Source organism: Myotis daubentonii, chromosome 2 (assembly GCF_963259705.1).
Source record: "Myotis daubentonii chromosome 2, mMyoDau2.1, whole genome shotgun sequence".
NCBI classification, from domain to species: domain Eukaryota; kingdom Metazoa; phylum Chordata; class Mammalia; order Chiroptera; family Vespertilionidae; genus Myotis; species Myotis daubentonii.
In genome coordinates, this window is record NC_081841.1 from 35,818,873 (window position 1) to 35,846,106 (window position 27,234).

Consider the following 27,234-nt stretch of genomic DNA (forward strand, 5'->3'; position numbering starts at 1 on the left):
TACATATATCCATATATATATTCTAGACATTATTCTTATTGTAATTCATAGAAAATTGTTTTTGTTCTTTTAGAGAAAATTTTCAGGAAATAAGGTATTTTCATTAAAATTTATCTATACTTATGAGATTTAGCAATAACGTGCTGTGGGATAGGATGTAGAGTTAGAATGGCTCTATATCTAAAATCTGCCTCATTTAGAATAAAAATATTGATTATACACATAGCCTAGAAGATATGAGTTCTCTCAAATGTTTTCCTCCCACTCCTGCAAACTCAACTGCACTTTATCTAGTCTTTTCATTCTTTCCTCCCATCTCAGTCTACACGGGGACTTTCCTTCTGACTAATTCTCCCACCTCAAGGAACTTATCTGATCAACTGTCCAAAAAAGGATATTATCCCTCTAGCTATAGGCTTTTCTCTTTCTTTCCTCTCATAGCTAAGATTTTCCACAGATTTCTTTATACCTCTTTCCCCCCTCTGTCCTCTTAAACTCACTGGAATCTTGAAACTGCTATGTGGGATTGCTCTTGGCAAAGGCAACCAAGGACCATCTTGCCACTAAAGTCTGTGGACACTTTATGTTTATCTTATTTGTTTTCTCTGTTCAAGGACAGAGTGAATTTGAGGTACATTTGGGACATTCAGATGGAAATGTGGGTAGGTAGTTACATTTGCAGATCTAGAGCTAAGGAAAGAAGTCTGGGCTCTTTGGATAGATTTGGGAGTTTTCATTGAAATCATGGAGCGTATCGTGTTAGAAGGAAGAGGACCAAGAAAGGAACCAACCTTCAGGAGATCAGCCAAGGAAGCACAGTTCATGAAGTTATTGAGGGGGAGGTATGGTGGTTTTAAAATATGGTTTTGATTGTTTGATACTCTTTCTTAATTTTCCTCCTCTTGAATGTGGGCTGGACCTAGTGACTCCATTCTACATAACAGAATGAGGGTCAGGTGTTGCTAAGTGACTTCTGAGGCCATGTCATAAAAAGGATGGCTTCACCATGTTTTCTCAATCTCTGAATCTCTCGTTCTGATTGAAGCCAGATACCGTGTTGTGAGGACACACAACAGCCCCGTAGGGAGGCCAATGCCTGGAGAGGCCACACGGAAAGGCACCAACTTGCCGATCAGATTAGTGAGCCTCCTTGAAAGCAGATCTTCCTGCCTCAGTCAAAACTTCAGATGATTCCGAGTCTTTCAGCTGAGACTCCAGAAAATGTGATGAAATAAACCATTCTTGCTTTGCCCTGTTTGACTATTTGACTCATAGAAATCATGGAGAAATAATTATTGTTGTTCCAAACTACTATTTCGGGGTGATTTATTAGACAGGAATAGATAATTAATTCTGAGGAGCCAGAAAGGCAGGAAAGAAAATAATTTGGTAAGGTAATTTAAATTCAAAACAAAACAAAATGCACAAACTTTATTTTTTAAATTGTTAATTCGTTATGGATACACAGTGACTCCTTGTATTTCTCTTGTTATTACGTTTAAAAAATTGAGACATCGTTACATACAATAAACATGCACAGACCTTAAATGCTGTTCAGTGAGTTCTCACAGTTGTTTGCACCCATGTAACCACCACCCAACGCAAGATACAGAAGACTTCCGTCACCCTTGCAAGCCCCCTTCGGCTCCTTTCTAGTCAGCTCTCTCAACCCAAGACCAAATCACTTTTTAAATTCAATGATCACAAGTTAGTTTTGCATTTTTATTTTTATATAAATGGAATTATGCAATGCTATTTTCTGTCTGATTCGTTTCGCTCAGCAAACTATTGGTGAGATTCATTCATGTCATTGCCTATATCAGTAGTTCACTCCTACTTATTAGCAAGTAGTATTCCACTGTATGAATATACCACAATTTACTTTTACATTCTTCTCTTCTTATTTCTTTTGGAAAAAAAAAGTTTGTCTTTTTAAGTTGATTTTAGAGAGAGAGGGAGGGAGAGGGAGAGAGAAACCTCTATTGGCTGCCTCCTGCATTCCCCCGGGATTGAGTCCACAACCAGGGCATGTACCCTGACCAGGAAATTGAAACAGCAACCTTTTGGTGCACAGAACAATGCCCAACCAATGGATTCACCAGCCACAGCTCTCTTTATTTCTTAAATAAAATAAGTATATTTCTTCTTCATTATTCCGGACATGTCAAAATTACACGGACAAAACTTACATGTACAAAGTTATGCGGAAAAAATTGATATCATTATAAATATCATATAAATAGGTAGAATGCATTAGGGAATGATTGATAGTAACCATCTCTACGGACTCTTTATAGAATGAGAGTTATAAACGCTCTGTTGACCATAGTGAGTACACTGCCCCTAAGACATTTAACTTGAAAATACGAACTGTTATGCAAAAAATCATAAATAGGTCAATTATTCTGAGATGAAACTTGAGCCAAAAGACACAGTTAGAATTAATGACACAGAAATAAAAAAAATGGAAAAGAATAGAGAGTTATTTGTTGTACACACACACACACACACACACACACACACACAGATCAGCAATATTGCTAGACTCATGTATGGAGACCAGTGAGACATATGAGCCAATGGTGAGTTCAGTTGTTCTCTGTGGAGTGTCTGATGCTTCTTTAAATCAAATCTGAATGAGCATTTTTGATATATTTAACTACACATTAAAGAGATTTGATATAGACTTTGGAACTGTAATAATTTTTCCATGAAATCTTTATTTTGTTCTTGGTGAGTCAAAGATCATGTGTTCAGAAATATGTGGGTTTGGAGATTATTTTCAGGTGGATTTCCCAAGGCCATTTTGTTAATGACACTAGTTTTATAAAGAGTTACCATCATCCCAGTTCTGAACTTCTAAAGCAGAAACACTTCGAAATAATGTTGAAATTGAGATACAGCAAAGAGAGATACTAAGCTTGATTTTGTTATTTTCCCCAGAGGATCAAAATAATCTCAAATCCTTTATGTTGACTATTCTCCTGCACTTTCTAATTTATAATCTCTGTCATTTTTGAGTTATAGGAGCAGCCAAGAGAGTATCTGAAAAACACTTTGTTTCTACTTTGCCTTTCTTCCCGGTAATATAAATATCTGAAGAGGTTATTGCTTACCCTATCAAAGAGAGACATTAGAATTTATGAATACTAAAGAAGCCATGTTCATTTCTGTTAAACTATGTGAAAAGCTGGAAACGGTGGTTTTTCTCATAGAAAAAGATATATTAAAGGGAGCGCTCTCCCTTCTGTACCCGTAAGGACTTTTTGATCCCATTTTAGCCCTGATTACTCTCTATCAGTAACCTTTGGACAACTTTCCTCACCCTGTTCTTCGTTTTTACTTTCCTGTATGAATTAAGTGGAAATACTGTCCTCTTCAATATCATCTCATGGTATCGCCAAAGATCAAGCCCTCAGGCCCAGATTCCAGCATGCAGCCGGAAATCTGAGCAGGTGGGAAACCCCTATACCGCTGCCTGCTTCCCCGGAAGCTGAACACTGGAGTCAGGATTACAATTTATCTGGGCTGTTGTTCACTGCTACTGGTTTCATTTGTAACTTGTCGCAGCTAGGCAATTAAAAGGAAGGCTTTAGAAAAGAAAGTATGTACAACTGTTGTATAATTGTGAGCCTCACTAGTTCTGAAACTTAAAAGACAAACCTACAGGAGCATCCTATTATTTTGTTTTATTCTAATTTATACCTAACTTAAGGTTTTGAGGAATAGGGATATTTTATTCTTAACTAAATGACAGCCCAGCAGTATGGTTAGCCAATAGAGCCTGTATCTAGTTATATATTTGTAATAGGAATAATGGTCTCCATCAACGATTGTCTATAGGGCTGGGCAACAGTAGGTTTACAGTTGTAATATAAACAAGTAATGCAATAATCAATAAATAATAATACAAGAATAAACTGTTTTTGCGTACACACAAATGTAAGCCTACTGTTGCCCACCCTGTATATTATGGGGGTGAATCAAGATATTTTTGTACAGTTCTCAGGTAGCTATAGGTTCAAGGCCAATAGCTAATTCTATGATAAATGAAATACTACCCATGATCATTAAATTGTTTTAAATCACGAACAATTTAAACAGCCTAACACCCATTTGTTTGCCTATAGGTAATTCACAAGAGTTCACATTTGGTTACCTTCACCTCCATCCCCAAATAGGGTGTGACTTATTAATCTTGTTACTTAATAATTCTGATATTCATTTTGCATCTTTAAAAGTGGAAACTGTAATTATAAGGTGTTTCTAAGGAGTAACAGTAAGGTATGTAAAGCACCTAGCATGTGTTTGTTACAGAATAGAATAGATACTCAGTATTTGGAAGATATATTATTCATACTAACAAATAATTCCAGGTGGTCAGTTAGCTTCCTAAAAATGTTTAGTATATTTAGATAGAAAAAAGTAAGTATTGTTCTGTTTCGTCGTTTGTTTTGTTCTCAGTCATGCCCAAATCAGGTGGGTAGCTTATGCAACACCAGCTTTTGTCTGTTCTCCCTAGAAACCCTAATGGCGTAATGGCCCCAAAGCAGCTGACAGTGACCCTATGTCAGTGCAACTCCTCAGGTTGAGGGCTGCTTCTGCTGCTCTAGGGGGAACAGGGTGGCGCACGGTTTGGATTCTGCTTCCCAATCTACTGCAATGTGTTCCACGGACCTTATTTTTTCTCACTGATCCAGAAGGAAGGTGGAAGGAAAACAATGACATTCATAACATAAGGAATAATATATTTTATGTCTTCAAAGGTACCTTTGTGTGGACTAACTAGGCTGTTTCAAGGAGAGCTGATGACAATTAGGGTATAATTCTGAGGAAACAGAGCAGAGTTAGACTTTAAATGTGCTGAGATAGAACAATCTAGGAGTATCTATTCTAGTATCTTGGCAACATCATTTATTTTTTTAATACAGCTTTCTGATTGTTCACATGACCATACCAATGTGATATATAAATACTCCAAAGTGAAGGGATCATTTCTTAGTGGTTTCACTGAAATTCTAAGTGCTACTGAGAAGTATGTGGGAATAAGAAGAATCAGTTTTATTGATTAGTTCTATGACTTTGGGCAGGGGCCACATTCTGTCTTGAACATCCTTAATATTGTCGCACACTGTAGGTGCTTTTAGAATTTCCTAAATGTAGACTGAGACAAATGCGGGAGTCCTAGGTGCATAATAACCCCCCCTAGGCACGGTTGTGGAAATTAGTGAAGTCTGGCTGGGGACGCCACATAAACAGTTAAGAGAGCTTTTAAAAAGAAGTACATGTGAGAGAGTTCACAATGAGCCCAGCATCTCTATAAACAGTTATTTCAAAAGCAAATACCTCAATGGGAGAAACGCCTTTGTCAGTTGGATTGCAGAACTTAAAAAAGAAAAGGAGCCCGTGCCTTTGTTGGGAAAGAAACAGTTTAGCTCCTGGAAACGATTTCACAGCTTGGAGCCCAGCGATGCCTATTTTAGATTAAATTGTCTATTAATTAAACTGAAATGATTTAAACATTCGTCACCTTGCATTGCACCTCTCAGAAAACAAAAAAAACAAAAACAAAAACCTTGGGGTTTGGAATGATGACAACAGACATTCTCCCCCATCCCCCGCCTGTTTAAAGGATTGAAGAGCCGAGGCACCCGCGCCGGCTCCCACGGGCTTTGGGCAAACCCTGCCCGCGGGCCCAGCCGGCGCTGCGTCCCAGCGCGTTGGCAGTTGGCGACCCCCCTCGACTCCCCCCTGTGCTGCGGGCTCCCTGTGGCCTTTGGAGGCCCGGCCAGTCGGCTCCAAATGTTTTCCATATTTGTTCAGCCTCCGTAATCCGAATACCAGGGCAGGCTCAGCCCGCCCAGCGCCGCTCGGGGCCCAGTGCGCGCCGCACACGCACGGTCCCACCCACGCCGCCGCCATGGGCAAGGACCGGCAGCCCCGCGGCCAGCGGAGGCAGGGGGGGCCGCCGGCCGGGGACGCCGCCGGGCCCGACGACATGGGGCCGAAGAAGGGCACGGGGGCCCCCAAGGAGTGCGGGGAGGAGGAGGCCCGGACGTGCTGCGGCTGCCGGTTCCCGCTGCTGCTCGCCCTGCTGCAGCTGGCCCTGGGCATCGCCGTGACCGTGGTGGGCTTCCTCATGGCGAGCATCAGCCCCTCCCTGCTAGTCAGAGACACTCCATTTTGGGCTGGGATCCTTGTAAGCATCAAGTCTGTTTTGCCTAAGCGCGTTTGCCGAGCAGGAATGCCGAGCCGCATGGTCGAGTCACCACTAACCCAGCTGCATGCGCCCCTCCCCAGCTCCACGCCGCTAACTCGCCCTCCGCGCGGTGCCGGCTGCCTGCCGCGCTGGGTGTGCCGGGGCCAGGCTGGGCGCCCGAGGACTTGCGCCCGCTGTCCTGCTGGTTGCTCCAAACGCCTCCAACCGGCCTGATTCTAGACGCGCTCTGGACCTGGGGAGGCCAAAGGCTGTTTATTTGGATCCAGTTGACCAGTTCTCCCCCGTAACAACAGCAGATTCACTTTGGCTTTTTCCTTATCCTCGTCCCTGGGCCCCACCCCTATCCCTAAATAAGTAACGAACAGAGAAGTAGTTCATCTTAGTAAAAAAAAAAAAAAAGTAGGTTTGGAAAAATTCTGCCCTTGGAGTTGCCCTATTGGTTCGCATTAATTTTATTCTTCCCAGTTGAGGTTCCATTAGTACATCTTTACAAAATAGTGGTCTAAAGCAGGAAACGCGAACGCAGGAGCACAGCCTTAATCTGCTGGAGTCTCCAGTGGGATAAACCCAGGGCTCTGGCCCTGGCCGAGGTTTATTTGGGACTCTGCTAATGGATGTACTGTTCTGAGCAGAACACTGCTCAGCTGTTGTGAGTGTGGAGACGCACGGCATACTTGGCTTAATTAAATGGCTTCTTTGATGTGAAATGGGTGCCATGTATTGAGCACCTACTGTGTGCCTGTCCTGCTAGAGGCCTTACATATATATTTTTTTCTAATTCCCACATCATTCATAATCGGAGACTTCTTATTTCATTTCTCAAATGAGAGAACCGAGGGTCATGAGTTGGCAAAGTTGCCACATCAGCCAAGTAGATTCCCTTTTGCACCAGACTACACGTGCACTTTTCTCATTGAGCCACACTGCCACCACATTTGGTTTGTAATTTTAATATATATATATATATATATAAAGATATAAATGTGTGTGTGTGTGTGTATATATATATATATACATATGTATGTATGTATGTGTATGTGTGTATATATATATATATATATATATATATATATATATATATATATATATTTGCCTGTAGAGTCTGATTTATTTTTTAAAACCTCTTGCAGAATAAGGGACCGGAATTAAGAGAAATGTCCTACGGTGATTAACATGGCATTTTTGTACAGAACACGGTTTTAATACTATGCTATATTATGGTGCCTTGTGGTTTACCGAAATCCCATTGATCCATGAAACAACAGTTTGAGGTGGGAACTGTGTTTCCTCTTTGGACAGGAGGAAACAGATTGAGAGAAGTTAAGTGTCATTCTCAGGATCCAGAGATGAAGAGTGGCAGAGTCAGGCAAGACTGGAATCACACTTCTGGCTCCTCATCTCATATTGCATCATTACTGCTATTACTGACCACGGGAGCTATAACTCATAGAGCAATCCTCAAAATAATTTTGTATCAGGGCAGATGTTAAAAACAACTGATAAATATGCATCAAGGTAGGGCTTTCCTAATTAAGATTATTTGAACTCACAAATTCTTGCAGAGCAATTTAAAACTTTTAATTTGTGTACTAAGAATCCCCATGAAATTACCATGATTGGAGTTTTCTAAATCAAGTGATTTTAAAAATAGCTTTTCACTAAGATATACTGGGTATTTTAGTCACCCCACTGTCAAGTTACGAGAGGACTTTAATGCGAGGCAAATTAAAAGAAAAAAAGGAATGAAACTCCTTCATCAGTGGTTTTGAATATCATCTGTGAATGTGTTTTCTATCTTTTCTTTATTTCAACTTTGAAAAGCCCAGTACCAAAAAAGCAAATTAGATGGGAAGAAATTTTGTTTTGATGTCTAAGGCATGACCATACAAATCATGCAACTCTGAAATTTCAGGAGCTCCTGTTTGGAGTATCCCATGGATACTCCCTGGGTGTGATACAAAGAGTATTATCTATAGCCAGGTCTCTCTTCTTTCCAGTTTTCTAGTTTATAATGTGGGATCTACTTGAAGTTGTGTTTTTTTTGTTTTTTGGTTTTTTTTTTGTAGTGATATCTGTCCCGGTCTTTATAACCTTAAGCTTTCTTTGGAAAACCTAGAGTGTATTTGTAGAGCAGAGCAGTTTGTGGAGATGCCTGAGACAGATGAGGAGTGCCTCTAAGGAGCCAGGCAAGGACAAACTCACCCCAGCCGGGCCAGCGCTGCAGGCAACATGACACTGCCTCCCGCAAACACCGGGCTTGTCGTCCTCATCTCACTGTCTGTGCTTGTGCATGGGGCACTCTTCCAAGCTTTCAGGGGTGGGACAAGGCAGGATGGGGACGGGCAGACGCATAAACACTGCACCTGGTGTTGGCCCTCCCTCGGCCATTATTCACTGAGTAACTTGCAGTGAGTTAGTTAACCTCTCTGGGTTTCCATTTTGTCATTGATGAAATCTATGGTAATAATAATTCCTACCTCTTAGGGTTGTCCTGAGGATTAAATAAATTAAGACATGTTCTAATACTTAGGACAGTGCTGGCTAATGGTGAGTATTCACTGAGTCAGCTCTTTTTTATTAGCAACGAGTGAAACCATCATTGGTAGTGGCACTCTTCAAATTACAAGTGGCTCCATTCTATCTCTGGTCTTGCAGAACAGTCATTTTGGACTTGCTACATTTTTTTCCAGACCAGTTTGAACCCCAAAGGAGATATCAATTTGGCTCTCCCTTTTTCTGTTCTCTACCAAGTTACTATTAGCAATCTTAATGGTATTACATTGGTCCAGTACTTTCTGAATCTCTCTGGAGGTTTATAAAAATTAACTTGGAGGAAAGACCCTCCCCCCCAGATCATTTTGCCTAGAAATATGGGGTGCTTCTGGCTCTGTTTAAGAGAACTGTTAGCCCAAAGCAGGGCAGGTCAATTCCTGGGGCTAAGGCAAAATCGAGCCCCCTTTCAGAATTTAGGCTGAATTCAAGCAGGGACCCCAGACTGATGCACTCAACCATCAATAGCTTTGCATGCTTAATTCATGTTACTTGTTCATTTTTCAATGACCTGGGGATTTGGGCATTGCCATTCCCATAATTGAATCTCGGTATATGGACAAAGCCATTGAGGTGACTTCTTGTTGACCAGTGTTTTAGATGACTTGATGAATATTCAGGAGCTTCCTGGTTATAGATTAAAGAAGCCTTTGGTGATCTCTGACCAGAGAGTTGTGTCCAGTGAAACTTTAGGAAAACAAACAGGTTGTTTCTTGCCTACCCACAAATGTGACTTCCTCATATCAGAGAAATGACTGAAGTAGTTTTACTTCAGTAACAGAAGGTTGCTGTAAAGGAAAAAAATAGAATGGAGTCCAAAGTAACTTGTCAGAGTGCCATTCTTCTCTCAGATTTCTTTATAATGGCTTCAGGATTGTAAGTCATACCACGATGACAATACAAAGTGAGGCAGGGTCTTTGAGGATGAACTTGGCCAGAGGCAGGGGATCCTAAGTAGTAGACGTTTACTCTGCTTTTTATTCTATCAGTGCTTGAGTAGCTGGGTCCAATAGGCATTTGGGGTTGCTCATCATTCCAGAATTCTTACTGATGAAAAGTGAGTATGGATTGAAGGAGTCTGGGAACTTTGGGCCTTTAATTACTTCTTACGCAAATGAATACAGTTTTGGAGTAGGTGAAGCATAACATGTTTGAACATTGGCTTGCTTTTCTTCATTCAGTAACATTTGTTGGGGGTGTCCACTGTGCTAGGTATTGGTTGAAAAATAATGAATTATCTACCAGGAGGAGATCTCCAGAGATCCGGATGGACATGTGCCTTTACCATATCGGACAGTAATGAATACTTCTGATTACAAAACTTAACCCACACAAGCATTTTTAAAGCCCATTTACCTTTCAAAGCATTTCACTTACAGTGATTTATTTGTTTTGGCACCTCTACTCTGAAGTCAATTTAAGAGCAGACTCTTGTCTCTCATCCCCAATGGGGATGCCTAGTAATTTTTGGTCTCTTGGCCCTTACAGGTAATGTTCTCATGAAAAATAGGGGTTTCCTTGCCCTATTGTAGTTTTTAGCTTTCCTCACTCTCCCTCTATTGCTCCCATACCCCACCCAGCTGGAATAAAAATCCTGATATATATATATATATATATATATATATATATATATATATATATATATATAATCACATCAGAAAGTTTAAGGAAAGGGCTTAAAAGGAAGGGAAAAATATTTCCTTTCCTTCATATCATTCATAAAACTCACTGTATGAATCTGTCATGATTAAGAGTCTTGTCAAGAATCTGACATACTCTAAGGAGTTCAAAATGCAGATTTATTCAATTTTAAAAATCTATTTTTAATTTGACTTAATGGAAGGGAAAATTGAGTGGTTATTTATTTTAAAATAGAATATACCCTGAAATTCACAATTAGGTATATGATATATAGCAAGTAATTGTTATTACCCATAATTTATAAGTAGAGAAACTAAGACATGATGATTTAGCTAAATGATTTGATCACAGTTATGAAAAGAAACTGGAAGTGAAGAAGGCTTGGCATTGGGTTATGGACAGATCCTAAAGCAAGTCAGGAACTAAAAATGGTATCAATTTTCTATATAGGTGTATTGACATTTGAGCAATTTAATCTGGAATTATATTTTAGAAATATATTGCATAATAATGCATTACTTTTTATATTGGGACTTTAATGTGCTTCCAAAAATCTAATGTTGCATATATGATACCTCTGGGAAATAATTTTATCATAGCAACTGTCACAGGATTATTGGGAGCTGAGAGGTGATAATTACGTGGCCTAACTTAATTTATTATAATAAGTAATGGTAGGAAAATTATCTTATATGTGAAGGCCTCCTACTAAGTATAAATAAAATATAATTGAATTAATGGGGCAAATAATTAAATGTAAAATGTACATGGAAATAAAAGGGAATATTAATAAATTTAATTACATGTTGCCTGAAAGAATTTTAGGAACACAGAATAAAGAATAAGGCAGGTTAAGAGTGAACAAAATCATTTAAAACTCAGAATATTAGGAGAAATGTATTTTCCCCTTTCGATTAGCCTCATACTAAGCCAGATACACAAAGGTCATGAGGGAGAGTGCTTAAATAAGGAGACAGTGATCCCTGAATCTTCTTTCTCATTTTAAGATAAGGAGGAGAAGGGGAAGGGCCTGATATTTTCCATCCAGAAGTGTGACTAAGTTCAACTCAGAAAGTCAATCTCTGGATACTTTTGAGATGTCAATCATCATTTGGTTTTATTTTTTTTTTTTATCATAGAAATACTAGTATATCGAATTTGAGGGTAAGCCAATCAAAATAGAGAAATTTATTCTCTTTAAATATATGTCCATGGAGATATTATGTATCTCCTGACACATAATGGGTATCTGAAAAGTGTGGAATGGAACTCTATTTATTTGTTTTATACTTGCCATTATCAGAGTTTCTGTTTGAACTTATGGAAAAAAATTTAAACTATGGTTGCAGACAAATTTAAGTTTATTGGTAGCATTTAAAAGAACGCTGAGGTAGTAATAAGAAATCTTGTGGGGTCCTGGGTTCCAGAAATATTCAGAACACATTAGATTAGTATTGTAAAGACATTTATTTCATGTCATAAAATGCCTGTAGTATTTTAAAAAAAAAAAGGAGGAAAAAGATTGTTGGATTTATTTTACATTCCCCTAATTAGAATAAATTAGAGCAAATTAGGATGGATATAACTGAATGCTGGGTGTCTTCCTTCAACAAAGAAAGCAATGGCATAGGTTTTTCCAATATTTGGTCTAACAGTTTCTTAGATTGCCAATATAATGTCTAATTTAAATTTCTTCTGAGGAAATGGATGTTTTCTGGACTGTTTCTTGCCTTTAGCCTTGTCTGTGACATTTCTCTGAAGGGTGTTCTTTAACTGGGTCTCTGCCTGTGTTGTACACTGAAGGGTTAGCATCAGCATTAAAGGTTATACACAAGGGTATGTGAAGAGTTCAGTTGCATATTTCCACGTTGCTGTAGGACAGTTATGGAATCTCATCATTAAACTTTAATCAGATATCATTTCACTGCAAAATACAGTTCATTTTTTAAGGCTCAGATCCTGGCAAACTAGAGAAATGCTGATCAAAAGAGCCCATCAAAATCTATAGCTGGATGGATCTCATGTTGTATTTTAACTCTGTAGTTTTTGCTTCTTGTGAATATTCAAGTCCAGGTTTATTACAGCGAGTTCTTAAGCTGAAGAGGAACTTTTTTTTTTTTTTTAAAGAAGAATGTTGGCAATAGTATTTAAATCATAAACTATACATAAGCCTTTTTCAGAAGAATCTCTTTTAAACGGTTTGGATGCCGCCTCAGATCTCAGTATATTGATATAAAACTTGGCAGGAGTAACTGTCAGATGCCTGAGCGAGGCAGCACACTCGATCACCCTGGTTAATTTTAAAAATCATATGTGTATGCCTACACATGTGGCAACAAGCAGAATACATTTTCCGTTCTTTCCTGGTCTGCTCCAGCAGCGGCAGGTTCTGGCCAGGGTCCCCTTCCTGGCTCGCAGAAGGCTGCTTTCTCACTGTGCGCTCACATGCCTGTCCTCGGCGCATGTGCGTGGAGAAAGGGCGTTCTCTGTTTCTCTCTTCTTCCTATAAGGCCACCAGTCCTGTAGGATCAGGATCAAATCCTTATGACCTCATTTAACTTAATTACCTCTTTTTTTTAATGGTTATATATTGAACATCATATTTTCTTTATTTTTCCATCACCATTTATCCCTCCTATACCTGCCTCTACCCTCCTCCCCTCCACAATCACCACACTGTTGTTCATGTCCATGAGTTCTTTCTCTTTTTTATTCATTTTTGCTGAATCCCCCCCCCTCCCCCCGGCTCCCAACCAGCTCCCACCTCCTTGAGCTGTCAGCCTGCTCTCTCTATATGAACCTTAATTTCCTTTTAAAAGCCCATCTCCAAATTCAGTCACTTTGGGCATTAGGGCTTAAACATATGCAACTGGGTGGGTGGGTGGGTGGGTGGGAGTGGGGCAGGCACAATTCAGTTCATAGCACTTTCAGTGAGGGATATAAGTGCATACGCAGGCCATTCTTAAGCTTGTTTGTCCGCTTATTCACGAAGGCTCTGTGGTTTTCATGGAACAGCTAGAAGGCTGAATGTTTCTGATGAGAATTCTGAACCAGTAACCTGACACATGACGGTGCATCGAGGTGGTGTGGCTCTGTGCTCACATGCAACGTATGGAGGCGGTTGTTTTAACTGTGTTTAGCGATTTTGTCTTTTGTCAAATTTCTGGAAAAGTGGAATACAGTCGCTAGTGAGTACAGTTCTGAGGGCCGCGTAGGCAGTTCTTTGCTGCATTAGCTCTCTAAGGCTGAGGAGCCACCCGTTGGTAAATCTGCCTCCCTTTAGTGCTGGGAGAGGACTTGTCCGGTTCTAGCAGGTGACGCCTTGCCTTCTGGGGCAGGGAATGCGGGGGTTGCTGCGTGGTGCTGTGAGGATGCTCAGATGTCAGCAGTTAGAGGAGCCCTCTGTCCTCTGAGGGGCGGTGATCTCATGCGCGGTGTTTTCAGAGCTCAAGGAAAGCCTCTCAGGCCTTCTTTGCAATATGCAGCCACTGCTTTCATTTTTCATGATGATTCTGAAAATGAGAGTCATACTCTTGGTTTTGTGGAAATGGCCAGAATAACACCCCCCCCCCCCCCCGGGTGTTCCCACCTTGGGCCTCTTGATAAAACATCCTCTTATAGGAAGGAGCCTGCCTCTCCGTGGTAGCCCTTCCCTTGGGCAGGCCTTCAATGGCTGCTGATAGAGCCTGTTTGTCCTGCTTGCAAATTCCCACTGGCCTTTGCTTTACTCTGTCAAGTGCTGCACACACCCCAGCCATCCCAGAGGGAAAGGCAAGATAAGACTGATGAGAGCGGCCCAGTGTGCCCTGTTCCCCAGCTGGTCCAATCCCAGTTCCAAAATGAGTGGCAAATGAAGGCACAGCCGGCGTTCCAGAGGCACCCAGTACTATCTCCGGTTTGATTTTTGAGCATATTGAAGGTCGATACTCTTGATCTAACGTTGCTAGAGCCGCGTGCCCTGCCTAGCACAGTCGTGAATGTACCTCAGTGCTGTGTGTCCCGGGCGCCGGCTAAAGGCCAGCGGGTGATGGACTTTAAAAAGCACAGGGTTTGTCCACTAATAAGCCTTCTCAGATTCTGCCAAAGAAGTGCTACTGGGGCCTGCGTCTGTCGGTGCAGAAATAAGCAACTCCCCGCCTCTGGCTGGGGGTGCCGAGGGGCTGGGAGAGGCTGCAAGGAAGGTGCTGTTTCAGGGGCATCCCACTCAACTGTTGCTTTGAAAGTGTTGGATTCAGCATTCATTGTAATGAGCCATGCAACCTCCCCCCTGTAAGATAGGGGATTATCAAGGCTTTTCTCAGGTGGAAGATAGTGACCGGTGACAGGAGAAGAGGGGGACTGTGAATGTGTTAACCAGACCCCAACTAGGGAGAGAGTTTTAGCTTTATTACTGGTGGGTGGGCGTGGAGGGTGAGGAGAGACAAAATGAACCTTTCCAGCTCCTTCTAAAGGATCAGGTGCGGCACACAGATCAGGCTATTAGGCGCGGGCTGAGCTCTGCCTCACACTCAGCTGCGCCGGGAAAGCTATGAAGAAGCCCCTTTCCAAGAGGAGGGAAGCAGATGCCAGTCGGGATCGGTTCTGTTGGAGGGCGGGGGGGGGGGGGGGCGCGTGCAATTAGGGAGAACACGGGATGACTCTCCCTGGAGCAGCCAAGGCCAGGAGAGCGCAAACTAGGGCTCATACGGTGAACACGTTATAGCCAATCAAAGGCCATCTCCCCGCGACTGCACTCAGCTTCCAGGCAGAAGTACGTGTACACGCGTTACTTGCTCAATAGGGCATTTCTCTCGCGCTTTCAGCTGGTGAGATTCCAAACCAGACGGATCCAGCGCACGCTGGTTGGCTCCATCTCATAATCTGTCCGTGAACAAGTCGTGTGGGGCTCCTGTTCAAGGGCTGCCATCGAAGTTAAGAGCTTCGAGACCAAATGTAATTTTTGAAATGAGCCTAGGGTGACCGTAGCTATTGTGTTACAGAACCCTCGATAAATAATTCTCACTCAGTCACCGAAGCCAGTGCGTCACAAATTTTTCCACCTCGAGACCTCCCTGAAGCCTCGCTCCTCACACACACATCACAAAAAGCTCACAAAAAGCTCAGTGTCTCGCTAACCCACGTTGCCATGGAAGGGAAGAGGAGAAATGTTGGAGAGGCTGCAGGCTGCTTGGGGACACTGACCTCGTCATGCTGAAAAGAACAAAACACTTTTCAAAGGAGAAAGAATATCATATATTCCTTAATGTGCTGTTATATTCTGGTTTCTGTGTGTGTGTGTGTGTGTGTGTGTTTTAAAGTGCTCTCAATTAGAAAGCCACTTGATAATATTTTTTAAAGGTTGAACTGGATGGTTCTGTCACTCATACTCCTGCTACAGTGTTATATAAGTGAATTTATATTGATTTACTATATCACTGCTGTACACTGTGCTATTACCTACATTTTTATTTATTTTCAGATACATGAACCAGGGGTATTAATGTAGAATTATCTCTGCAGTCATTTCTAAAGAGGAACCTAATTTGAGAACCTACTTAATTATGCCTGAGTAATAAAACCCAGCTTATAACTATATTCCTAGAGTAGACAAACCCACATGTACATGATTCTTTTCCCTTCTGAGGACTTGAGAAACCCCACAGTGAAACAAATACACTATAGGTTGTTTTATTTCCTCACAAATATGGAGCAATTATACCCCTCCTGTTGATTCATGAGCAATGTTGGAACACAATCTTCGTTTCCCTTACATTCTTTGAAAATGGATTATTTTGCAAAGTAGATATGTATAAAACTTACTGATGGTTAGCTTTTGATCAGTCATCACAAGAATGAGTTCGGTGGTTGATAAGAAGTAGAACAGAACCCTATGAAAGAAAGAAACTTTTCACATTTTAACTCGCGTCCCTTTGTCTTTCCGTATGTCAATCCAGTGCCCTCAGGGGCTCCGTGTCTGGTAGAAGACACACACCTACAACTAACTCCAATGCAATTTAAAAAACCAAGTGCTGAAGTGGTGCCCTGAAGAAAGTAGCGCAGTGGAGGGTGGAGTTAGTCCTACCTGGGCGGTTCAGAAAAGATAAGGGGAGGGCAGGCTGAGATTGTCGGAGGGGCTCCAGCTCTGCAATAAAGCAAATGTAGGTAGACCTCTGGGTCTACCAATTTGCAACTATTTAAAAAAATTTTTGGTTATACTTTTTATTTTCATTTTTGTGTGGATTTGAATAAGTCTGAGCAATTCTATGATTATTTTTTAATTAGGAGAATTTCTAAGTCTATAGTAGCCTACGTAGAGAATAATAAAACAACCTCCTATTTACATGCAGATTTGTTAAGTTTTATAGGCTGTATTTATTAGTTCTATCATTTGAAATTCAGGTGACTTAATTCTGGGAGAGAGAGAGAGAGAGAGAGAGAGAGAGAGAGAGAGAAGACGTGTGCACATGCTTATATGCTGGCCTTCACTAATGAGTTGCTTCTTCATGGGTCTTCTATAATTGGTTTGTGAATTCATTTTCCAAAAGGCTTAATATGTGATAATTTGGTGTGGCCTATTGGATAGTATAACCCTTCCAGACAGTTTGTCTTGCCAGGTGTCTCCCTGGTATCATGAGCCAAGAGCCACTGTTTTCCCTTAACCTACTTATTACAGAAAATTTCAAGCATACATAAAAGCTGGTAAAATAATTTAATTAACCTAGTCAACCAGCTTCAATAATTATTAACTTATAATCAATCTTGCTTCACTTGTATGTCCCTGTGGTCCATCCATATCCATATACTACACGCTGGATTATTTTGAAGTGAATCCCAAATGTAATATCATCTCATCCATAAATATTTCACTATGTAAGTCAAAAGATGAAGACTAAAAATAAAGTACCAGTTACACCTAACAAGGATCAAATCAGTGTTCAAATATCTATGATTAATTCATGAATATTTCTTCATAGTGTGCCAAAATCAGGGTCTCAATAAGATCTACAAATTGCAATTGGTTCATATATTTCTTTTTTTTTACACTCAAAGATTTACCCTCTCTCTTTCCTTTCTGTCCTCTCTCTCCCTTCCTTCCCTCTCTCTTCCCTACAACTTATTTATTGAAAAAAGCCAGTGTTTTTCTCCCCAGGATTTCTGTCAAATTATTTTCTACTTTCTTACCTGAAGACTTTTCAGGCCATTCAAGTAGTAGGAAACCCTCAAAATCTTCACCCCACCATCAGCTGAGACAGAACAATTTTTGTGATGCTGTTCAGTGCCCCTGGGTTAATTATTTTGTGGTCATGTAAGGGTGTAGCCTACCTTTATGCCATGGTCTTAGCTCCATCTCTGCACCTGTAGAAGCTCAGAACATTTAAAAGTGTTTTATAGGAAGAAGGGTTTCACATCATTTAGTCCTTAAAATTATGCAGAAATAAAATTTCTTGATGCTTTAAAAAATCTTTGAATTAACTTGTAAGTTTCTGAACCCTTCTGAGTCACTATTTTCTGTAGAATGGGTAATATTATTTATTACTTATTGCATTGTTTTAGGGAATAAATGATGTAATGTATACAAAGTGGGTGATGCATAAAAGGTAGCCTTTCTGGGCAGAGGAGGTCCTTGAGCAGGGTTTGAAGAAAGAATATTACTTGATTCAAAATGGTTGAAGGAGGAGTGCATAATTAAAGGATGAAGAAATTAAAGGACATTTTAGGTCAAAGGCACAATTCGTGTCTTATGACTAGTAAGCTCAGTTTTCATTCAAAACCAACTTAATTACTTCACAATTCTGTTGTTTGTGCACAGTGTCTTTTGAGGATATAATTGCAGAAATTCCCAGCAGTTCCCATATAATATGAAACTTAACATGGATATACAAGTCTGTTCTAGTCTTCAAATAAGACCAAACCAAAGGAATTCCACTTGAATGTTTCCATCCGTGATAAGTCATACACTAGCATAGTTGTCAGAGTTCCTCCCAGTTTCCTGTGAGTTGATGAAACACTCAGTTGTGAGTTTCATTGATTTAAAATGATGAGCTATTTGCAGTCATTGTCAAGCAAAGGTTTGGAATTTACAAATTGCAGCAACTTTGCGCTGGTCCATCTCTTGCAGATCTCTTTGGCTTTCCAGCCTCACTTTGGCAGGAACATCAAGGAAAGCACACTCTATCCATAGGATTTGGGGGATTCACATGCCCTGCATCTGACTGATGGTCACAAGTTCCAACTTCTCAGTTCCATCAGGATCGTTTTCTACCTTTCTTTCCCCATCTTTCTATGCTTGTACAACAGATCTTGCTAAACTGCACGGCAATGCAAAGTACAGTACAACACTGGCTAAGAAAATCAAAGATATATGTCATATGTAAAAGGATATAAATATATATAACATGCATATATACATCAAAATTGTATATGTATATGTCAGATCAAAATACTTGAACAAATTTTACAGTGTCGCTGATGTGAACTATGTAATAAGCCCTATGATGGTTGCTTGCGTACTGTACATGTTCTGACCTTTTCTTGTCATTATTCCTGAAACAATACAATGTAACAGCTATTTACATGGAATGTACATTGGCTTAGGAACTGCAAGTAATCTAGAGATGATTTAAAGCAAGCATGTCAAGCTCGCAGCCCGCGGGCCACATGCGGCCCACAACGAATATTTTTGTGGCCCAGCCAATATAAAGGTGTGAGCAGTTATTTACAATTAAGAAAGGAAATAAGTCTCCCGTCAGATCCAGAATTACTGACATTCACCTTGGGTCAGTTTTGAAAGTAATTACTGCGAACCAGATTTCCCCCGAAGTAGGAAAGATAGTAGCAGAGAAGAGATGCCAAGTGTCAGGAAGAAAAATTAATTTTATCATTGCTCTTGTTCTTTTTTTTTTTATACTACACTTTTCGAAATAAACCTACATTTCTATGAAAATTGAAGCTTTTGGTTTTTTTGCGGCCCACATAAACTTAAACCTTGTTCATTTGGCCCGTGTTAGCCTTTGAGTTTGACATGCTTGCTTTAAAGTGCACAGGGGGATGTGTGTAGATTGTGTACAAAACTATGCTGTTTTATATAAGGGTCTTGAGCATCTTCAGATTTTGGTATCTGTGAGGATCCTGGAACCAGTACCTCACAGACACAGAGGAAATCTGTATATTTTTGGTTATGGGATATTTTAAAATCAGGATAAAATCTGCCACTTTGAATTAGAAAGGATGTGACTTACAAAGAATGTCAGCCTCATTCGTAAGTGCTCCTTAACTTCTTGGCCAACCAAGTAGAGCTTTTACCACAACAGAGCAGGCGAATGTACTCTCATCGCTGGCAATTACATGAGCAATCATGTCCTTAAGAATTGCCTCATTAAAAAAAAAAAAAGATTGCCTCATAAATTCATAGAAATTTTATGTTTACCATTTATTTTCCAAAGAGATCTAGCTTTAGCAACGTTCTAAGTAAGAGTAGGCCTGCTTTTGTTTTTCAATTCAATTAATAGCACATAAATCATTTATTTTGAATCAGTTTGAATGTCTTTGCATACTCACAGGTGAAAAGTCCCGTGCATTTACAGTAATTCAGACATAAAACCTGTCAGGTATGTACCCCTCAGGCAAAAGGATAATTATAATAATAAAAGGGGAAAATGACTGAATGGAGATGGCTGACCAAGTGTTTTTCTCTTTAGACCCTGAAAATAAATAATTTTCTAGGACATATTTTCACCTAGATCTCTATCAGCTTAAAAAAAAATCTCTGAAGTGTCTTTGCAAAGTAAATATTACAAATTTTTCTCTCCAACCCCTACAGAAAGATGTGGAAATGCACAGATGGGATGTATGTTAAACCCAACCTCTTCCTGGGCCGGGTGGAACTTCGTCCTTGCATGAAGACAGCATTTCTGCACTAGAACTCCTTGTAGGCAATTTTCACTCTAAAGAAAAATAAGAGCAAAACAGTGAAGCTCTAGGCAAATGGAATATCTTCCTGATATATGTTAGGCCAAGTAAAACAATTCTAAGCAAAAGGTGCTAGCTATAGCTTTGTTTGTAGTGGAAAATAAGCGACTACTTTGAGCTTGGTTTAATAAAAACCAATAATAAACATTTTTTGGTAAGTTATACTGTGTTCTGGGTTCTAATGCCTGAACATTAATATTCTGTAATGTTTAGAGGCAGATGGTTAGTCTGCTCCCTCAGAGCGATGGTCGACTCTGCCATAGATTCATGAGTTTGAATCTTACATGGCTATTACTTTTGGAATTTCCCATTAATATCAGTGCACTAAGTTTGGCTGAAACAATTGTTTTTTTTTTCTTCAAATTTAAAAAAGTAATATTAATTTTGGATCTGTTATGGAGAGAAAAATTTTTAGCTGAACAGCATTTTTTTCAGAAATTAAATGCTTATCTTTGTAAAACCACAACAGTAACCAGAGAAATATATACAGTGTGGCACGGTTACCAAGATTGGCATTTCCTGGGTAGTAGATAATAAAGAGGCTTGTGGCAGAAAGGAAAGAAGTTGTATAATGCTAAGTGTTTGCAAACTGTGTATGTCAACACTACTGGAAAGATTTGAGTAAAATGGGTCCTTGCTATGAAAGCGAAAGTAGCCCAAGTCACTAAATGAAAGCATTCATTTATTTGACAAATATGTATTGACTTCATGCGTGCTGGGTATTTGTTAAGCCCTTTCCATATGCTGTCTTATGTAATCCTCACAGCGATTTATTGTTTTCATGCTACTGATGATGAAAGTGAGTCTCAGAGAGTTTAACTTGTCCAAAGCCAAAAGCTGAAAGTGGTAGAGGTGGGTTTTGAACCCAGGTCTGTCAGATCGAGAGCTAAGATATATTGCTTCAGTCTCTGTCTTTTGGGATGCGGCCCATTGTGCTGTAAAACTTTATATAGTTACTCTCTTTTGCCCCTTCTCCGGGGCAGGTATGTTATCTTTTATGGCACCTCTGAGATCGTAGATAACTTATAGTGGATATGTGTTGTTAAAATAACAGAACCAGCAAGGCTCTCCTAAGAAACAATCATGAGTCCACCATCTTATTTTTTTAATATATTTTTATTAATTTCAGAGAGGAAAAGAGAGCGAGAGAGAGAAAGAAACATCAATGATGAGAGAGTATCATTGATTGGCTGCTTCCTGCATGTCTCCTACTGAGGATCGAGCCAGCAACCTGGGCATGTGCTCTGACTGGAATCAAACCTGGGACACTTCAGTCCACAGGCTGACACTCTATCCACTGAGCAAAACTGGCTAGGGCTACCATATTTTTTTTAAGGTGTTGCTGGGCATTACCAATCCAATTCTTAAGAGAAATATATCACTTTAAAGACTTATTGTTTGTAGTTTCCTAATTACTATATATCATATTTATGGGGAAAAAGAAGCTACGATGATAAATGCCATGTTCTCCATAGCCCTTCTCAACAACTGACATACATAGACTTATATGTTTACTAGAGGCCCGATGCACAAAATTCATGCAGGAGTAGGCCTTCCTTCCCCTGGCTGCCGGCAGGCACCTGGGACCCGGGCTTCCCTCACAGCCCCAGCTTTGTCCAGAAGGTCATCCAGAAGGACATCTGGTCTAATTAGCATAGTATGCTTTTATTATTATAGATGATCTGCCTCTCCACTTTAAAGCATTGGCCCTCTGGAGGTAGTGATTTTTGTCTCTTCTCTTCACTGTAGTATCTCCAGAGCTGCAAAGAGTACCTGGCATGTTGTGGTAGTTACATAATGAATATTTGTTAAGTGAACAGAATGAGGTTATTTCTAAGATGTGATAGAGGCCTACATTTATATGTATTATTTATTTCAGCTGAAACTTCAGAGTAAGTTATAGTAGCACAGTTTGAGGTTATATGAGATGGAAAAATAATGCCCACTATAATTCCAGGCACATTATTTATGATCTTTAAAACAAATTATAAGCTAAGTATTATTTTCTCCATTTTATATGTGAAGAGACTGGGTCTCCAAGACTGTGTCCACCTTCATGCAGCTTAGACACTTGTTTGGACCTCAAGGACTGTTCCTTCCACTCTGTCTCAGGAGTGGGCTTCAAGCCACTCAGCACAGGAGAGGAGCAGATGATGGAAAGTTCTCCAAGCCTCTGCAGTTCTCACTTCACTCACAGTGCTGTCGGAATCCCACCAGGGAAGCAGCCAGGCCATGCAATGGTTAGGAGGTAGGCTCTGTGCTTTGATAGGTACAGCTATCAGCTCTGTATTTGCTGTGAGATTTTAAGAGCATGAAACCTTTCTGAGTTTTAGTTTCCTCACCTACAAAATGTGGTGAATAATAGCAACTACCTTATAGGATTTATGTGAATGCCAAATGGGATACTCTGCAGAGTGCTTAGATTAATTCCTGGCATATACAGCAGTCCCCCTTGTCTGTGGTTTCATTTGCCATGGTTCCAGTTACCCACGGGCAATGCCATTCTGAAAATATTCTGTGTAAAATCCCCCAAATAAACAATTCATACGTTTTAAATTGGGTGCTGTGCTGAAGAGAATGATGAAATCTCGTGCTGTTGTACTCCATTCTGCCTGGGACGTGAATCATCCCTTTGTCCAGCGTTTCCATGCTGCGGACACTCCCCACCCATTAGTCACTTAGGAGCTGTCTGGGTTATCAGATTGACTGTTGTGGTATTGCATTACTTGTGTGCCAGTGACCCTTATTTTACTTAATAATGGCCCCAAAACACAAGAGTAGTGATGCTGGCAGTTCAAATATGCCAAAGAGAAGCTATAATTCCTTTAAAGTGAAAACATGAAAGTTCTTAATAAGGGAAGAAAAAAATCATATGCTGAGGTTGCTGTGATCTACAGTAAGAACAAATCTATCCGTGAAATTGTGAAGGAAAGAGAAATTCATGCTAGTTGGCTGAGAGAGAGGGAGAGAGAGAGAGAGAGAGAGAGAGAGAGAGAGAGAGAGAGAGAAGGGAGAGAGAGACCACATTCACAGAACTATTATTACAGTATATTGTTTAATTGTTCTATTGTATTATTAGTTATTATTGTTCATTTCTTACTGTGCCTAATTTACAAATTAAACTTTACAAAGTATGCATGTACAGTGGGGCCTTGACTTACGAGTGTCCGGACTAACGAGTTTTTTGAGATACCAGCTGTCTCTCCGCCCATTTTTTGCATTGAGTTGATAGAGTAATTTGAGTTAACGAGCTCCTTAATGAACTCCTTAACAAGCTCGGTCTTGGAACGAATTAAACTCGTAAGTCAAGGCCCCACTGTATAGGAAAAGACATGGTATATATAGGGCATGGTGCTATCCACAGTTTCAGGCATTCAATGGGGGTCTTGGAAGGAATCCCCTATGGACACAAATTACAAACTATAATTTGTAATTACAAATTAATCTCACGTGGCAACCAGATGCTTCTGTAAGAGAAGGGCCCCAGAGGAGGCAGAAAATGTGGTGGAGGTGCAGAAGTGTGCTAGAATATCTCTGATGAGTTTGTGAAAGCCGATTGTGCACATCTCTTCCTGACTCTGTGAGCAGTGACTTCACGTTGGTAGCTTAAAATCAGCCACAACACAGATATCATCCCCTGCCCCTGCAGCTGCTGGTTAAACATTTCCCAGCATGCCTCTGTAGAGGCGGTGCCGTTTTGGAGGTATTGCTTTGCTTTGACTCCGGGTGGAGTGAGCCATGCCTGTCAGCTATAGCAGAGTGTCACATCACACACACCAACTGATGACGAGAGAGGCTTCCCAAAAACCAGCAACCAGACACATGGAGGCTACAGGCTCTGAAACGAGGTCATATTTAAGTAGCAATGAAGACACAGAGTTCCCCTCCATTTTAAGGACTCCCACAATGGCAAAGACTAAATTTCTTGATGGGGAAACTATTATTGTTTCATCTTGTTATTATAATCAACTCTTCCATAGGAAACTCCACTAGTCAGTGAATCACTCTAGCCCGTGGTCGGCAAACTGCGGCTCGCCAGCCACATGCGGCTCTTTGGCCCCTTGAGTGTGGCTCTTCCTAAGCCTTAGGAGTACCCTAATTAAGTTAATAACAATGTACCTAAACTAAAACATATAGTTTACGTTTAAAAAATTTGGCTCTCAAAAGAAATTTCAATCGTTGTACTGTTGATATTTGGTTCTGTTGACTAATGAGTTTGCCGACCACTGCTCTAGACTCCTAACCATTCCGATAGACCTCACGCCAGGTGTCAGCGTTTAGGAGACTGTTTTTCGCTTAGACTAGTGGTTCTCAGAGCGTGGCCTCGTGACCAGCAGCATCAGCATTACCCAAGAATTTGTTAGAAATGCAAATTCTAGGTGCCCAGCCCAGACCTACTGGATCAGAAATCCTGGGGACAGGGCCAGTTTGTACCAGGCCTTTCAAGTGTTTCCTAATCAGGGGTCTAGACTTCGTCTTGCCATCAGGCAGTGGCAATGAGAATCCAGTAAAAAATGCTTAAGTTATGCTAAAATATTCTCTCCCAGCCTTCTGAAATCTTGATCCAATATGCATCCTTTAATAGATCCTCATGAAATGTTCTTTTGTACATTGTTTAAATCTCTAACACACTGTGTGCTAATCAGCAGTTCTCCTGAGTGAGCCTGCATTCAGTTGACAGCTTGCAATAGAGGTATGGTTTCTTGAAAATGATTTCTAATATTCTAGCTTAAATTTTATTGAACAGATGAAAATCCAGAGGAATGCTCTTGAGAAATATCCAGAGGAACATTTACAGTTCCGCTGTATCTCTGTTCATCAGTGGGCCGTGCAAACATGAGAAGAGAGTTCATCTTGTTAGTATAGTGACTGAGTGAAAACACTTTAAATAAAAAGATGAAAAGTTCATTAACTTACAGAAATAGAGTCACATTTCAGGTACACGCATGGCAGGGAGGGGGGTGGTGAAGAAAAAAAGGAGAGAAACCTTCAAAGGCGTTTGACCAGGGAAGGTTGTATTCCCCAGATAGCCCTGTCAAGCAGCTCTGTCGACAATGAAAAGGAGAAAACAAATAAATTGGAGGTTGTGTGAATGTCACAAGACCAGAATATAAATACATAAGACACCGAGAGAAGTAAATACCACAAAATATCACATAGTGTTTTAGGGTGATACCTTCTAGCTTGGCCAAAATGAGAAAGAAAAAATAATATGTAGGTAAATCTCCATCACACTGGTCCAGCGTTCACCTATTGCTCATAGTGCCAACCTTCAAAAAGACACCGCTGTATAACAAAAACAGACAAGATCCGGTGTGTGACAAGACTCAGGACTCAGACATCTAGAGATGGGTTTAACATTCAGAGAACATTTCAGCCCTGTTAACTTTCTAACTCGCAAGAGAGAATGCAGTCTTCCCTCTGAGCAAAGAATATCTTTAGACAGGAAGCAGAATTCAAGACTTAGTTCTTCTTTTCACCCTAAACAAATTGTAGAAACGTACATCCAAAAATGGGTTGAAAATGATGGCGATTGTCATTTTCTCTTTCCTATTAAAAGGCACGTCAAGCTTTTCTTAGTAACATAATTATCCATCTGATCAGGAACTAAATCTCAGCGAGCTCTTGAAGGCTAGTGGCCCTTCCTTCAGCACTGGTTTTCCTGATGTCACCCAGTTCATATATGGCTTTGCGGTCAGTGACACCACCTGTCTGCCCCAGGCCTGGCCCAACAAATGCCTTCTTGAAAACCTTACATAACTGCCTTTTTCCTGTTCTACGGGCCTCACGCACCATATCGAATGGAAGCCCTGGCCCAGAATCCAGGAATGTCATTCCAGATAGGGCTGGCGAGTCTCACTACTCATTACCGTGAGCTCCCCCTCCCCTGCCTGGGAAGCCAGAACACTCTGTCTCCCTGGTGCGCCCACGTCCTGCCAGCTCAGGAAACAAGACGCTTAGTGTGGCGCGAGAAATCTGGTTTCCTCCTCACGGCCATAAAGACTTCATTTTTAAGTATTTAATAAATAAAGAGGTGTTGTTTTATCATGCAAAGCTGTAGGTAAGAAAGTGAAATACCACCTCCTATATCAGTGATGGCGAACCTATGATATGCGTGTCAGAGGTGACACGCGAACTCATTTTTTTTTTGGTTGATTTTTCTTTGTTAAATGGCATTTAAATATATAAAATAAATATCAAAAATATAAATCTTTGTTTTACTATGGTTGCAAATATCAAAAAATTTCTATATGTGACACAGCACCAGAGTTAAGTTAGGGTTTTTCAAAATGCTGACACGCCGAGCTCAAAAGGTTCGCCATCACTGTCCTATATCCTATTGAGCCCTATCAGAAGGCCAAGAAATTCTAGTATGTTGAATTAATCAGGCTTTATGGCAAATATCATATACAAAGACCTAAAAGTGAAACTTTAAAAAATCCAAAAGGAGCCTTGGCTGGTGTGGCTCAGTTGGTTGAGCATCATCCCATGTACAGAAAAGTCAGCTGGTTCAATTCCTAGTCAGGGCACATGCCCAGATTACAGGTGTGGGAGGCAACCTATCTATGTTTCTCTCTCAATTGATGTTTCTCTCCCTCTCCCTCTCTATCACTAAAATTGATACATAACATATTTTAAAATAATAAAATAAAAATACAAAAGGATGATCAGTTTCATAATATTTAGACATGTCATGATGTACAACCATGATTATAAGACATGTATTTGAGGTGCTTTCTGTGCAAAAGAGTTAAAGGTCCTCCATAACTCGGTAACTCCCTTGGCCCTTTCTGTTTTCACTGGACTCTCTCTGGATGGTGCAGCATTTCTGATGATTTCTGCTGCTTTCCGAATGCCGATGACTAACAAATGCT

The 27,234-nt window shown here is 40.4% G+C and overlaps 1 protein-coding gene across 2 annotated transcripts in view; it reads left to right on the forward strand.

Moving 5' to 3' along the window:
- The first annotated feature begins 5,747 nt into the window (after positions 1–5,747).
- Positions 5,748–27,234, forward strand: part of SSPN (sarcospan) — a 39,096-nt gene continuing 17,609 nt past the window's right edge. The window contains exon 1 of one of the 2 annotated variants that reach the window (XM_059682411.1): positions 5,748–6,127. In XM_059682411.1, the coding sequence (XP_059538394.1) occupies positions 5,921–6,127 (207 nt within the window). In that variant the 5' untranslated portion in view covers positions 5,748–5,920. Of the gene's footprint in view, positions 6,200–27,234 lie in introns of both variants that reach the window. The other variant, XM_059682410.1, reaches the window with a different exon arrangement.